A 17,010-nucleotide genomic window follows, 5' to 3' on the forward strand; every position below is an offset into this window, starting at 1 on the left:
TGCAAGATTGAAATTAGCTTCAATTCTTCATAACCTCTGAATAGTGGGTGACCCAATGGGTCACGGATTGTCTAGTTTCAAATAAAGATGTCACAGAGGAGAAAAAGCTGAACCATAATTACAATTCTAATTATTACAACAAATGGAATTATGCAATGAGTGAAATCAGAATGGAGACACTATCTTACCCAGATTTCAAGAAAAAAACTATAAGGCACAACATAAATAGGGAACATGAAACTTTTCCTTTGAGCTTACATTCATTCACTAGAATAAGAACCGTCCAAGTAATATCCTCACAAGGAAAGACAGTGACTATCTAGTTAAAGGATTTTCTTGCTTGTCCTCATTTGACTTATGGACAGATTTAACATTAACATTTTCCTAAACTAAAAATGTATTTGCTATAGATAATTACCTCCAATTAAGTTTTCTTAACTTATACTGCCCTCTATATGTGCAAATTTTCACTCGCCACTAACCTTAATACTCTCACCTACCCTTACATGCATTCATGCGAGACATCTGCAGTGCTATCATGTAAATCATCATGAAGCAACCCTTTGCTAATAGGAGTGTGACACAACTCCTATTGTCACTAGCATCCTCTTTTCTGTGCAGCCCATAATCACTTCAAGATTGGGCAGTACATACAGACCAGCATTGGAAGTGAAGAGGATGGGTGGGAAATGTGAGAAGTAAGTATTTATCAGTATTTATCAGTTTAGGAAAATGTTAACTTTCAAAACAATATTTTACGTCCTCTCACAAATAGCTAGAATCCCACATTGAGTTGGTGGAGGGTCTGGTGAGAAGACAAATCCCCCTTTAGATAGCACTCAAGGGAAGACCATGGGGAGTGTAAATAAATGGTAACCAACACCCCCATGGGAGACCACACCAATTCTGAGCAAGGTATACCACCCACGTGTCACAATAAGAGCTGAAACAATGGAGGGACCTCCCCAGCTTAATCATGTTTGCACATTTAACCTGACCATCACCATATCTGCTAGGAACCAACATTAAGGGGATGGTAGGAAGGTGGAAAGCAAAATGGGGTGCATCTCCAGTCCATCACCAGGCAACATTGGGGAATGTATCATCCAGTCCACAGTAGGAGGAGGGTACCCAGCCATACACATATGTGAAACTAAGGGGCCCTAAGTGTAGATTGGCTATGGCACATTGGACCATAAATGGGAGATTGATCTCAATCAATACCAAGCAAACCATGATAGGGATATCCAGCCTATGATAGGAAGAGAGTCCTCTATCTTTCACTTCTGATACAGGAACTGGTATGGAAGATATGTCTCTGTACCAAGGATCTGCTTCATCATGTGCACACATCTAATACAACCATCACCATATCCACCAGAAAATGATATCTGAGGGATGATAGAAAAATGGACAGCAAAGTGGGGATGCATCCCCAGTCTATTACCAGGCAGCACTGAGAGTGTATCATCCAATCTGTGGTAGGAGGAGGTTAATTGCCCACACACATGTGAGGCTGGTCCAGCTCCAACTGTTACCATATCCATTGGGAACCAATATCTGGGGGATAGTAGGAAGGAGGGTGCCTCAGCCAGAGGGGCAAACTGCATGTTCATGGAATGCATCATCCAACACCTGATGGCATCTGGAATTGTACTTCAGGTCTGCAGTAGGAAGAGTGTCAACAACATCTACACTGGCAGAACACCACCACTCTATGTTCAACTAAGTGGGATTGAGCATACTCAGGAGGAAGCCTCCATGGTCCACCACCACAGTGGTTAGGAAATTGTAAGTGGCAAAGAATTCCATATTCCACTAGAAGAAGGGGAAAACAGCATGTTGGAGAGTCCAGAGGAATGCTGCACTGGAGACAGTGCAATGGGTGACTACAACACTTTATTCTGAAAAGCAGTCCAATCCTGTGACCTACAATACATGGTTCCTCTGGGATGGGCAGTAATCCCTGTCTGCTTTACTCATGTTAGTCCATGAGTGTACAGGTAATACTTGCTACTAAGTGGGATCCAACTATGCAACAAAAACCCTTTCAAAGAAAAAAAAGGAGCACTTACCCACTCAAAGAGATATTGTGGAACACAAAATAACAATGGAAAGAAGATTAAACCCCGTAGAAGAAGAAATGGCTAGGTGGTGAAGATAATGAGCAGTAAAGGTATGAGGAATGGTCCACATACCAGCACTAATGATCTCCTCCAACAGATAAAAGAAATGAGCAGCCAGGGACATGGTAAGGTGACGAATTTGATGGGAAGATACACGGAAAAGACAACAACCATCAGGAAAAAGGGAAGAATAAGCCAGGCAAACCAACTTGGAAAAGGTCCCAGGACTAGGAAGTATTCAAAGGAATAAGCAATTGGGAGCATAAACCATAAAAGGGATCAGTATGTGCCACATAACAGCAGAGTGCCCTGGCCAGACAGAGGAGGCAATCATGTGTGGTATGGATGGAAAGGAGATAGGTGTGAAAGCAAAATTACCCTTCCAAGCAGCTAAAGTTTTGGGCAGAAAAGAAAAATTGGGGAGAAGGACCACATAGAACTGTGAAACAAGGTGAGGTGGACATCAATAACAAAAGCATCCAAATGATGACATCCACACACCAACATGAGGAGAAAAGGGTCTTCAAGGAGATGTTATATAAATAACAGGTCAACAAGGGTACAAGGGTTCAAAAGGGGAAGAATATGGGCATGACGGACGACATAGAGGTTCCAATCCAGGAGAGAGGCAAGACAAGGAGGACAAGTGATGTGGAGGGAACAAAACAAAAGGGACTGGACCAACAAACTGAAAACATGGGAATAATGTGTAAAATGAAACATGGCTGACAAAATTGTGCGATAGCTAGGTTAGAAAGGAAGTGATGTGGGGAATGGTCAGATGGGACAGAGGATAACCATGATGTATGGACCAATGATGTATACCACTTTCTTTTGTATAATGACATGGAAGAAAGACATCAAGAATTGGGAAATCGAGGATGTCACATGCTGTGAAAGTCTGGCCAGGACAAAAGCCACACATGATTACTGAGTGTGGGAACAGGTGGATGATGTATGCCAGACTGAGGTTGACGAAGAAGGGTGGTGGAAAGAAGGAGAAGAGGTGACTCTAATAGTCAGTGCAGATGTGGAAACCACCTCTGAGCCAGCCAATAATAGAGCTAAACATAGAGTGGTCTGGATGATGGAATAGATCCAAGGAATCAGGCAAATGGGAGGGTAAGCATACAGGTATAGATCTGACCAATCCATATTGATTGCATCCACTGCTCCAGCCAAAGGATGTGGAACAGAAGACTAAAATCTAGGGAACTGAGAATTTGATATGAGTGGCAAAGGCATCCAGCTCTGGAATACCCCAATGGGCACAGAGCTCATGAAACACCCACATGTCCAGTGATCACTCTGAAGGGAGAATCCTGTCAGGATGTGATAAATGATCCGGGACAAAATTCAGGGCACCTGGAATATGATAAGCCAACAAATGAATTTGGTGGCTGTTGGCCCAACACAGGAGGTCCAGTGTCTGAAAACACATGTCTCTTGACCAAGTTTCTCATTCCGTGGAGATATACAAGACCACTATCAAACTGTAAGAATGCACCATCACTGACCAGCTTTGAAAGTCTGGAAGGAAATGAATCAAAGCCTAATGAATGGCAAGGAGTTCCAAGAGGTTGGTATACAGAGGACCCTGACAGAGCCCATCACCCGAAAACCTCCCAAACATTGAGATAAGGATCTCAACCAGAAAGAGAAGCATCCATAAAAAGATGGCATTCCAGTCAAAGAGGAGGAAGGGGAGCACCAATAGTGGAGTTGTCATGATCCACCCACCAGACAAAGATGATCTGTAAGGAAGGAAGAGAGGGACCAAAGGAGTCTCCACTGGTCCATCAAAGCCCATTGAAGGTGACATAAGTGACAGTGAACCACAGTAATCTGAGAGGCTGGAACCCAAAAGGAGAGGAAGAAGGAGGACAAAACACAGGAACAGGTTCAGGAAAGGGTTGGGAAAAGTGAGAAGCCAATGAGGAAGGGAAGATATGCAACCATGCCAACTCAACTCCATTTACCAAAAACTTGGGAATGCCCCAAAAAACCTCCTGGTGCAGAAAAGGAGCCATGCGCAAAGCATGCAATGGGGTGGGAGGCAAACATACCTGTGACAAAAGGGTGGCCCAACCCAGAAAAAGTTCCATCAACATAGAAGCCACGTTATCAAGGAAAGGGTGGATGAGGAAAGGTGTGCCATGGTGAAAAACAGGAAAATGAAGGCTGAAAAAGTAACCAAAGTATTGAAGTCTGAATCCCCAAAGGAACAAGCAAGTAAAATGTTACGAGTCTAAGGAGGGAAACTCAGAATGGTGCTAAGCCAAAGCATGGTCTATCAAAGTATGTGGGGGTCATATCATACCAACCCTCAAACAAAACTGGTCCTTAAAATGACTCACGTGAACCCCAATATCTGGTAAGGGAGTTGAAACACTAGATACTAGCCCATCAGTGCAACACTGAGATGCTAGGAGAAGAATCAAAGGAAATGGGAAACAAAGAAAAAATACACATACCTGAAGTATTAAGTCGATAAAGGGAAAAGTAGGCCTGGACACCTCTCCTGAAACAAAACACGATAATGAGGCATAGGGAGGAGGAGGGAAAGTCTGTCCAAAGTCACATACCCTCACATAGTAATACAGGACAATCATTCAGTGAACCAGAAGACTGCATAAAGGTAGCCAACTCCCAGCGAACATAGCTATTACTTCCTCAACAGAAAAAGCTTGTCTTGATGCCATTTGAACCTCCAAATGCAACTCAAAAATCAAATATAAAATGATTTGTTGTTGTTTGAAGTTAAGCACAAAGCTACACAATGGGCTATCTGCACTATGGCCACCATGGCTATCAAAACCCGGTTTCTAGCATTATAAGTCCACAGACATACTACTGTGATACTGGGAGGCTAAAATGATTTGAAAAACACAGAAAAAAAAATACCTGTGTGGAATAACACTCAAACCATTAGCAAAAAAAATTAATGAACAAGTAAATGAAAAAACGAAGACACAATTAATAAACAGAAAGTCGAAAAAAGAAACAATCAGTAGGAAAGCATGAGTGAGAACATGTCCTAACAGTAGGGCTGACAATCTAGAAGTGATTACTGGCTGCATGGAAGATAGTGCACAATTGTGATGATAGGAGTTGCATTGCACTCCTATTGGTGGAGGGTTGCTGCATGATCATTTGCATGATAGTATGCAGATGTCTCATGTGAATACATGTGAGGGTAGGTAGTAGTATCAAGGTCAGTGAGGAGCAAACATTTGTGCATATGGAGGGAAGTATAAGTCAAGAAAAGCTATTTGTGAGGGAAGGTAGGATATTGTATCAGAAAAACCAGATTATTACGAAACCTGTTAAGGCAATGTGAAATACACAAATCTCACTAAGCAGCTTACTTACTTTTATATTGGCTATAAAATTTGTAGTATTTGAAACCAGTAGGTATGAGGAGGGATTAAAATATCTTCCAGATAAATAACAAAATCATATATGACACTAGTGAAGTTTGGAAAAACTTTATTAACTAGACAACCATAAAGCCAGTTTGGATATTAGTTGAGTCACTCTTGAAATAATAGAGTGCATTCACAAAAGCTTCTTATTCTATTTGTTTTTTTGCAACTGGTAGTGTTTAATGGATAAGAAACTGATAAGGGCAAAGGCAAGACTTGGGCAAATTATTTACTCAGGAAATCAAGAAGCTAGATATAGTGTTAGCTGAGTCTAATGAACAAGGAGATCCTATATTCAGCAAAAATTAGCTGATGGCAAAACAGAGAAATATCTGTGAATTCATGTGAAAATGGATAAGAAGACATATATTTGAAATGTTTATTTTTAATATTCAGAACCAGCAGGAAAGAGAATGTCAATAAGACAGTTTCTAAAAATCCTCAAGCATGAAGCATGGAATAGTCAAGAACTGATTTACATGGTAATGAATTGTAACATGTTTCAAATCTTCCTATGGAAAATCATCCACAACTATCTCAATGGCTTTCTTTGTCAGTGTGCTGGAAACTTCTTGATCCAATGAAATGGACAACTAGGTCTAAATAAAAAGCTTGAAAAAAGTCAACAAGTCAACCCAATCTCTGTATCATAAAAGCAAGGGAGAAAAAAATATGTGTAACCTAAAAAATTGTAGTTTGAGGAGCTAGGATATTCAAGAAAATGCTAAGGAAGGAAAAAAACATCCATAGCTAAAGAGGAGGGGCTGAAAGGGAAGGGGCTTGAAACTTCTGGGTGAGAACTGGGGATAAAAAAAAAGACTAGTTAGAAATTGCCAGGGTGAAAATGTCATGGAATTCAGATAAAAGGTCACTTCCTCGCTCTCCAAGAAACATGACTTCTGAACATTGTTGATGAAGAGGAGCCAAATATAACTTTTGTAATAGAAAAAAAGAAAAATGTCCATAAAACAAAAAGAAAAGAAAGGAGAGACAACTCAATTCAGCTGAGTCACCGAAAATAATGGAAATAAAAAGATAAGAAATGAATGCTCATTAAATGGCAAATACTTTGATAAAACCTTTTGGAATGAAAATAACAGATGAAGAACAGGAAGTCTCAGTCCAAAAATATAAAACCTACAAACTGTACCTCCAAATAAATGTATGAATCAGTTGAAACAGCAGAAAATCTAATGAAGAGTGTAGAAAAAGATTAATAAAAACTTTTTGGGTGTACTTAATACTTGAACTACAATGTCCTGCATAACATACAAGTGTAATACTAAGAGAGAGAGCAATATTTCAAAATGACATTCACGAAAAACAGTACATAAATCAGTTAGAACAACAGTAACTGTAATGGTCATAAAGGAATAGGATAAAACCACTGAAGTGGGACTAAAAAGCTGATTAACATCTAACTGTTAGAAAAATAAAAATGACCTCTGTTAAGGTTCATATTATTAAAATTTGAACCACTCATATAACTTTATTTAGGGTTAAAGTACAATAAAGTAAAAAACAGAAACTAAAAGATAATGAGGATCAATTGCACTCACATGAAAACTTTACTAGATACCAAAAAGCAAGTTCTTCTGAACAGCTGTCTGAATAACAGACAGAGAGGTAAACAGAAGAGACAGACTTCCATGATATGAAATATAAGTTCATAAGATGTGAAAACAAACTGAACTAACTTAAGGTCATATAATATCATAAGAAAACTTGAGAAAAAAAGTACAACAAAAGGATGTCAAACAGCATAGCTCAAAAGCAAATACATATGGAAAGTAAGATCTTTGTTAAAAAGATAGTTCTCTGCAACTGACATATACTAGAGGAATCCCTATTGTATATGAACATAAAGGAGAATATTGCTAATAAGTGGAGTGAGTCTCTAGTGAACTCTGGCATTGTTTTGCTTTAGCAAGTGATATCTGAGAAAGAAAGGTGAAGAACCAGATCACAGTTGTTCAACAGATTGACTACAGTCTACGTAAGTGGAAAAAAAAATGATTGAGACTACGGTTAAATTATATGTACAGTCTTTTTCAAGTACATGTAAAAATAGTGGTAAATGAAAATGTACAAATGTATTACTTAAAGAAATATTTCCGACTTACATGGTGGAAGAAGCTAGATTTGTGTCCTCATCTTTTAACTGTCCATCCAATGCTAGACCACGTTTGTCTTTGTTATTAGCTAGCAGAGGCTTCAAATAGTATACTTTAGATAATGTAAACCCAGGCCCCACAGGACAACCATCTCTACAAGGTTTAAAGTCAGTATTATTTCATGAAAAACATTACACTATAGTATTAATATGATGCACACTGAAGAGATCAACATATTGAAGTGAGTGGTGTAGTTTGTAAGATATAAGGCAGACAAACACCAAATGACAATGATATAAGGCTGTTAAACTTCATATTTTACGAAAATAAATTCATTTAACTTGTTTATGACTTAATATAGAAAACTTGTTTTTACAAAAGATAGGAACACACACTGTTGATTGTAAGGTAAAACTAATTATTTGCATTTTTCAAATGCCATTAGAAAAAATTGCAGAAAATAACATTAGAATTACTCAAGTTCCAATCATAACTTGATATCAGATAGTTTAATCAAGAATGGTTACTTTTAAAAAAATTTAGATTGCATTGTTATAATAATGATATTAGAGAAAACTCAAATTAATTTACTCACTCACTCTCCAATGATGCTACATTGCACTTATACTGTGCCGTAGAAAACAGGCAGATATCAGCAAACTGAAGAACTAAAACATATCAAATTAAAACCAGTATAACATTCTTAATAAAAAAAAAGTAAAGCAAATAATAGTCTTGAATACATAATCAGAACATTATTGAAAAAACATAATATATACATAGTTCTAAAGCATACTATACTTCTAAGGGCATGTGCACTACATACATCACTATCAGTCACTCCATTTAGAAAATAAGAGGATGTATCCTCAACGTATCACCTGACCCAGTAGTGGAAAATATTGCTGACCATCTTCACATAGTGCATTCTACTTTACAGCAATCTTTCCCATGAGAAGGCATGAGTGATACTCAAGGAAAATGACTCAGAATAATAGATAACTAGAGTTAAAGGAACTTAGCCACTTCATTGCCCAATGTTCTACTTCAAACTTATATACACTTGCATACATGAAAGTTTTGAAAAATTTCAGGTGAAGATCTAGTATACTTGGAATTTCAGGATAAACAAAGCAAATGGATGAAGATCAAAAGATAATTATACCAACCTGATACTTTTACCTTTTTTACTGTCCTATTTGAATTGTTAGCTATGTGAACATTGACTGCAATTTCTTCTCCATGATGATAGAGCTGTAAAAATTGCAACAAATCCTTACAAAATTGAAGGTGATAAAAATTTACAAAATCCAACATCTTCATCTGTTCAACTACAGTTAGAAACTAAACGTGTTTTTAAAAGAGGAAAATTTAAATTATTTAATTTTTCCTAAATGAAAAACAAAAAAATTAGCAAAAAGTAAACCAATGTTGTTGTTTTTATTAAGTAATAAAGAAAACATTTTCAGTTTAAGCTGAACCCAACAATGTTTTCTCACAATTATAAAACATAAAAATCTCATAAGTGAAGATGTATGGTAAGCATTTTCTTCTTCCAGATAACAAATTGAAGGTTTTAAGAAATTTAATATATTTTCTTATGTTAAAGTTCACATCCTAATAAAATACTGTATAAATAATGATGAAAGCAAACCTCTTTGTCCAGTGATGTTTCTAGATGTAGTTTGTTAGGGGACATCATAAATTCTTTACTGACTTCAACATTTGGCTGTTCTCCTTGTTTGCTTGGTGCATACATCACCTTTCGTATAGTTAGCCTCACAGAGTTCCTTGAGGAAGTAATCAGATTTCTATAAAATAATTCTTTCAAAGTTATGCATTAATAGTTGTTTAAAGAAAAAGATACTAAATTGGTAATTTTTCATTAGTGTTGTTATTAAAAGTAGATGTGCTTATATTATTCTAGTGTTTAATGCTTTAGAAGTTTATCAAATTAGCATTCACTAAACTTTTAAAGTGTGAAACAATACACTCCAGAGTTTCACTGATATAATCTAACATATAGTTTAGATATATTTATCAGTGGCCTTGATATATTTCCACTGTATCTTTGTTTTAAAGTGTGAAACAATACACTCCAGAGTTTCACTGATATAATCTAACATATAGTTTAGATATATTTATCAGTGGCTTTGATATATTTCCACTGTATCTTTGTTTTTTCACCCTACCATAGAACTGTTGGAGCAAAACATCATCACCTGGTCCCCAAGAGCCAGTAGGAAGGAAAGTACTGTCCGATAAACAGCTAGAAGTGTCAAGAGAGAGAGAGATACTCCCCAAACAAAAAGAGAAACATCAGTAAAAAGGTGATAAACTGGATGATGATAAGGAAGAGAACCCCCCTCTGCAAAAGTGGTTCTATCCAACCAATAGTCAATTCAGACTGTTAGTGAGGGGAAAAGATAAGTGGAACATTCAAGGGACCCCAAACAAGGCAGCATCAGGTGACCAAAACCCACAGAGGATGGTGCATGTTGGCGAGACCAAGAGGAATGAGAGCTGTGAGAAAAACCCATGTCCTCAAAAGAGATAGAAGAAGCAAGATGCAAGAAGGAAAGGGAGAAGATGAGATGCCACCTAAAGGATGTACCAAGCTCTAAACCCAATGAGGAGAAGGCTGGTCCTTACAAAGAATTGAGATGAAAAAACACACCAAGAAAACCAGAAAATGATCAGGTGATATAAGCCAACCCTCCCAGGCAGCTTCCTGAAGAAGAAACTGAGTATAGAGGGCAGAATTGGCCAGTGAGGAAGCTATAAGTAGTAAGCTGTTCCTGGAAAGGTGTACACTATGGTCCAGAGAAGGAAGTAGTTGAGCAAAAGTTTAGGCTACTTGGCAGAACACACACAAAGCCAAGGCAAGGCCAAGCATAACACCCTAAACTGAAAACATACACCTGTGAAGAACAAAATGAAGAAAATGTCTGGTTGCTGGGGAGACGGGAATATCTGACACATCAACCAAAGTCATCCATAAATCAGGAGTAAAAACCCCAAACGAGAATTATATCCTCACAGAAGGCACCCTGGAGAAGTAAGTCCCAAGCCACCTTTGAATGACAATGAGAAGTAACAGGATCTGGCTGAGGAGTTAAGTCAAGTAAATGGTAAGACAACTGGGGGACGATTGGAAATGGAGTTATGGAGACTTGCTGAAACAACCCCAGTCACAAAATAGGCAGGAAGACACCCTAACACCTTCTGATAAAAACAAAGGTGCCATGCACAATGCATGCAATGAAAAGGAGAGTAAACAAACTCTCAAGAAAACAGGATCCCAGCCTAGAAGAACCTAACATCAGAGCAGCCACGTCTCTAAAGTGAAGTTCGAAGAGGAAATGTGTGCCATAGCAGCAAAAACGAGACTAATATGACCAATGTAAAACAAATAATGAAACTGAAGAACTGTCCCAACCAAAAAGTGAAGGTAGGATAATGAATAGATAACAATGGTTAATGAAAGAAGAGAATGGGAAAGTTCCAAGGTAGGGAAAAACAACTGAAGTATCAGGGTCCAAACCCATATTTTGGGGACAGGGCATATCAACCCAGAATGCAAATGTACTCCAAAACAATGAGCATGAACCCCAATATCCAGGTAAGGAGGAAAACCAAAGAATGACTCAAAGCTTAATCTCCAGTGAGAGCATGGGTAAAATCCAAGGAAACAGAAAGAAAAGGGAGAAGGAGATTTAGGTAAGATCCTCGAACTGCCCTTTTTCACATCAACCCATTCAGACACACTCAGGTGCTGGTATGACAGGCTACTAATCAGGTTATACAGAATGTTGCCAGAAATGGTACAATTCCCTATGGATCATAGTCGACACACCCACAGCTGACAACTGCGTTATCAACCCCACAAATGTGGTCAGGAAATCTGCTGTAGCAGCAACAGCAGTGGTAGTCGTGGCCACCTGAAACTGTGAGTGCAAAGCTCACAATGTCAGAAACAGGAACAAAATTTAGGAAAGGGAGAGTAGATAATGAAATTTAAATTGCAGCTCTCCACAAAAAAAAGGGAAAAACGGCATTAACTAAATTAGAAAATACTCATAAGTAATATTGTATGTATATAATAACTAAATCACAAGTGAAAACAAAGATGTCTGCACAGTAAGACTGCCAATCAAGAAGTGATTAACAGGTGCATTATTAGAGATAGTTATGATAGGGGTAGTATTGCACTTCTATTGGTGGAGGGTTGCCACATGATCATTTGCATGTAGATATGCAGAAAGAAGAGAGAGCTACAAAACCAGTAGAAAGCGAAATATTTGTGCCGATAGAGGCAGTACTAATTGAGAAGGATTTTTGAGAATGGAGGAAAAATATCGTTTCGGAAACAAGGAGTGATAGTTGCCACATGATCATTTGCATGTAGATATGCAGAAAGAAGAGAGAGCTACAAAACCAGTAGAAAGCGAAATATTTGTGCTGATAGAGGCAGTACTAATTGAGAAGGATTTTTGAGAATGGAGGAAAGATATCGTTTCGGAAACAAAAAGTGATAGTTAAAACTGTGTATGATGTGTTATCTTACACTCAGCACAGGTCCAAATTTTAGTAAAGTAATTTTGAAGGTGCTTTAATGTTATACATTTACTGGAAGTTCTATTTGCACATCATAAATATGTTCCTGCAAAGACATCTAATAATTCTTCTTAAAGAAAAATATTAAATAACTCTATATTTTAAAAATTCAATAGGCACAGTTTTACAAAGAAATACTTTAATTCATAGATAATGTTTTCAATGTTATCCAAAATTTTTGAACTAGCCAAGCAAAGTATATATATAGTACTTTATTTCATGTGTATCTAATGCAAAATATATTTCATTAGTATTTCAGATACTTACTAAGAAAGAAAACAATGTTTAAAGTGCGAAACATAGTTAAAATAATGACATGGTGTTCAATCATGAAACAACAATAATAACATGCATTGACATAAGGGATAATTTTACAAATCAATCATGTTAATGTTGGAAATTAATACATTTGCACTGAAAACTTAAACTAAAACACAGACAAACTCAAATTACCTTTTATGAGTTTTTTCCTCAGTTGTATTTGCAATATAAGCTTTCAGTTCATAGTCAACACCACATGGTTTTTCAGTGTCACCTATTGCAGGCTGTAGTGTGACTGATGCCGGGCAATGAGGGGGAAGCTGACGTTACATGAATAGACAAAAAAAGAAGACCAAATAACAATATCTGCCATGGAAACCTTGGAACTAATGTCATTATTAGTGATCTCCAGTGTGTCACACACATGAAAATAAAAAACACCTTATGGTAATACATTCCAAGATAAATATTGTGCCACAAAATGCTAAAGTTTCATTTGGTACAAGTGAAAATATAATTATTGTAATTGCACTGAGGAGCAATTTTGTTGATATGACCTGGTTATAAGAAGTTAAGACCCCCCAGTAAACAAGATAGCACCGTCTGACATTCATATGATTACAACTAATTATGCAAATCACACTGACAAAGAAAGTTATACTGAATTATTAATGATTAGAATTTTTATTCCTAAAGTTAGCCAAAATTTAGCTTATTTGAAAAATTAAGGTCAATACATATAAAGTTAACAATATGAAGGTTAAAAACAAATTCAAAATTAATATTTTGAAAACAAAACAAACTCTCATATACGGGTACCCCTGTGTACAAACAAGAAGTGTGATGCCTAACATTTATACATATAGACATATTTAGGTTACGTGAAAATGAATGGCAGAAAAATTGGTCAAATTATCTACAAGCCTACATTTTCATAATACCTCAAAATAAAATGGATGTGCATTTGGCCCCAGTTTCTTGAGAAGTCGTTCCTGAATACGTGTCAACGATCGCGTTTTGTCAGGGTTAGACAAGGGAGGATAGAGCTGATCTGATGCAAGATACAGATCTTTTCGAAATATCAACCCAAAAACATCTAAGTCTTCATGACCATAGCGAAATGCAGCAAGAACATGGCCAAAAACTCGTCGATCTTTCACATATTCTGGATCTACCAGAACCACTCCATCTACAAAAAATATAAAGCCATAAAATATAAAAATTAAATTAATTTGCTAAAATAAAACAAACAAAAATACTTTAAAAAATCAAGGATAAAACCCAAGATTATCTCTTCTCTAAAAATGGGTAAATATAACTATAATTCCTTATAACTTGTAAAATAATGAAACACAAATGAAGAATACTAATATAATTGCCATTTCTATAAAGGATTAAGTCTTTCTGTAAGACTACACAACCTAGAGAAAAGTCATTATTCCTATTACACTTCCTCTAAATATCAATCAGTTTAAACCCTAAATACTCAGTCCAACACTGATACAGTTAGTTTGTGAAGTATTAATCTTTACTAGGTAAAAAACAAATGTTGGCCGATAACATAAATTAGCCATTAATTATTCATTAATGTCTTCATCCAATCATGGTCTCCTTGATTCTTCTCCTTTCTCAAAACTTGGATATTCAAGATATAAAGATTGACAACACAGGAAGTTTGATGGTCATTTCCTTATCATTGGACTTATCAATTTATGCATAATTCTCTGCTTTGAATTTATGATTATGTCTCAACTTATATGGTTTGTAGAGATCTGACTATTGATCTCTTTCTGCTGTCCACTAGTGACTTGCACCTGCAGTTACATTCTTCTAATTTCAGAAAATAGATGACTTTATTTCTTGTCAAGCTTTGGTATGTTAGGTTTTCCTTTTATGTTTATCTTTAGGACATGATAAAACAGGTTGATAAGTGGATTGCTTGATTAAACCATTACCTTGAAATATACAGTGTGGGGTTTCCAACAAGCTTTGGTCAGGCAGATCTGTGTAAAATGAGGGGTGAGCAGGTATTTTACTAGGAAGCACTAGAAATACTAATTTGTGGCATTTCTTTTATGGTGGATTAGAACAGACAACAAATTTCCACTTATCAACTTTGCTGTAATTAATAAGAGCCCTCTTTTTAGTCTAAGGTATGCATCAGGTAGTTGTGTTTGATAAGTCTGCCTAAGTTCTCCATTTTTAGAGGAGGGTACTGCTACATAAGTTATGTTTTTTTTTAACCTTTGAGAACAACTTAAATTGAAAAACACCAAGAGAATTTATATTAAAGAGTGACTACATAATGTGCAGTTATAAATGAACACAGTTGTAAATCAATTCTTTGTTGTGGTCCTTTTGAAGTACACATCACACATGTCACTAACTGTATTCAGAAATAATCTTTTTTTTCTTTTTTAAATTTTAGCCCATAGCAAAACCTTTTTACACATACATATATGCTTACCTATTGGTTCAACATAAGTAAAGTGGTCAACAAAGTCCCTTTTCCCTAGGTACACAGTAATCTTAAAAGAAGAAAAAATTAACTAAAGCATACACTTCAACAATTTTAAAAGATGAAAGAGTTTGGTTAGCTTAAGTAATGATAAATGAACTAGAGAACAAGAAATTAGAAATGTCTAAAATATTTACGATAAAACATATTCCATCATATTTCTACTAAAATATCCTTTTATTTTCACTGCCTGTTCCAGCTTTCTTTTGAGGTAGCAAACACACCTAACTTTGAGAACAAAAGTACCTGAATATACCATTTTATTAAAAACAAATTTAGATTTTTATATTGTATTTAGGAATGGTTGATCGGAAAAACTATCTTGGACCACAGAACTGTTAAAAAAATTCAAGTATCAAGTTTCAATTTACGTCATATGTGAACATTTTAAACAAACTAATTTGCACACAACTCATAAAAAAATACTTTTCTATTACCACTTACCTTCCCATTTGGTGAGCTCTTCTTAAAAACCCTGAAATGAATAAAAAAGGTTAAATATTATGAGTGTGAAACTGAGAACACCTATCAGCATGTTATCATACCAAAAAAAAATAACAATATTAAGATTTTCCACCTGCTGCAATATTGAATGATAGTCAGTATCTACAAAACAGAATATACCATTCTTTCAAATTCTCTAGCCTCCTTGGTAATTTTTTTATTGCTGTAACTGCATTTTATTCATCCATGGTGCTACAGTAACTTTTGCTTATCCAACTGTTATGAGCACAAGAAGCATTTAAGTAAGAAGTGTTAGCTTCAAAAGGAAAATAGGTTATAAAGTAATGGAAATTTGTTAAAGTATTTTCAACCTACAAAAATTATATTTTGTTGTATGATATAAAAAAAAGATTAAAAATTTTTTTACCTGAAAATGTATTTCAAATATATATTCACATCTTCATAGAACTGAAAGCTATTACCTCACACCACTGTTGAAAAGATTTTTGAGAACATGTCAAGCCTTAAATGGAACTCTCACCCCTTACTTATTAACATGTATTATGCCAGTCTATCATGCAATGAGCATTATACTATAACCCTACAACAATAGGAGGGCAACACGCACTCCATGCACACTTGACCCCAAAAGCATTTGCACTGTAACAAAAGACACATTCCTGATGAGGCAACAAAAGCATACCAGAAGTGGGAAGGAAGGGTGGGAGGTTATATGTAGAGATGAGTATCTATCTGAAATACATTTACAGGTAAGGAAAATGTTAACTTTAGAAACTCCACTAACCTCTCTACACACCTAATAGCTAGAATTCCACATTGATAACATGGTGGAAGGATTGGTTTAGATAAAAAAAAAAAATTAAAATATGAGCTCCTTTATGAAGTTATATATGGCACCAGAAAAGGAAACCTCATGAAGCATGTCACCCACAAATTAGGAAGTAGTGAGGCCTAGTGGGGTGAGAGGCTCCATCTCATGTAGGGAATACATTTCATCCAATAAAGGTGATAGAGCAAAAGTTATCAAAAAAGAACCTCCTGTATAGTTCTAGTGTTGCATAAATGGGCAGAATGTAAAGCTTGCTCAACTGACTTTTATATCTCAGGCAGTCAGCAGAGCATGGATGTGTAGTGTGGCTAAAGCTTTGGGAAGCTACTGGTTCTCTCTTTACTCCACTAAAAGAAAATGGAAAGGAGGAACATGCATAGGGAAGAATACCAGAGAGGTGCTCAGACCAAACAGGAATCATCACATCTGCATATAGTCCCAAATTAATAGACTGTGCAACAGGTTACCACAAATAGGGAGAGCAGGCAATTGTCAGGTGTGAGGGCAGGATCACATCTATTGGTTTTATCCCTAAAGTATACCTAGAATGTAAAAGATATATATATATACACCTGGAAAAAAGTTAAGCACCCCCGTTGTTTTTTTCAAGTGATTCAGATTCGACGTTCTTGTGACTGATTATAAATTACCATTC

At 36.3% G+C, this 17,010-nt stretch overlaps 1 protein-coding gene across 5 annotated transcripts in view; it reads right to left on the bottom strand.

Moving 5' to 3' along the window:
* LOC106464747 (arrestin red cell-like) overlaps window positions 1-17,010 on the bottom strand; it is a 54,215-nt gene that overhangs the window by 13,287 nt on the left and 23,918 nt on the right. For all 5 annotated transcript variants that reach the window (XR_002611918.1, XM_013924907.2, XM_022393048.1 and 2 more), the window contains 8 exons: window positions 15,506-15,536; window positions 15,011-15,071; window positions 13,485-13,732; window positions 12,736-12,863; window positions 9,320-9,455; window positions 8,835-8,919; window positions 8,261-8,333; window positions 7,675-7,818 (listed from right to left, as the gene is read on the bottom strand). Coding sequence is in view for 4 of the 5 variants with exons in the window: in XM_013924907.2 (XP_013780361.2) it covers window positions 7,675-7,818; window positions 8,261-8,333; window positions 8,835-8,919; window positions 9,320-9,455; window positions 12,736-12,863; window positions 13,485-13,732; window positions 15,011-15,071; window positions 15,506-15,536 (906 nt within the window). In the remaining variant the exon portion in view is untranslated. The remainder of the gene's footprint in view (window positions 1-7,674; window positions 7,819-8,260; window positions 8,334-8,834; window positions 8,920-9,319; window positions 9,456-12,735; window positions 12,864-13,484; window positions 13,733-15,010; window positions 15,072-15,505; window positions 15,537-17,010) is intronic.

This window comes from Limulus polyphemus, unplaced genomic scaffold (genome assembly GCF_000517525.1).
Source record: "Limulus polyphemus unplaced genomic scaffold, Limulus_polyphemus-2.1.2 Scaffold63, whole genome shotgun sequence".
NCBI lineage: Eukaryota > Metazoa > Arthropoda > Merostomata > Xiphosura > Limulidae > Limulus > Limulus polyphemus.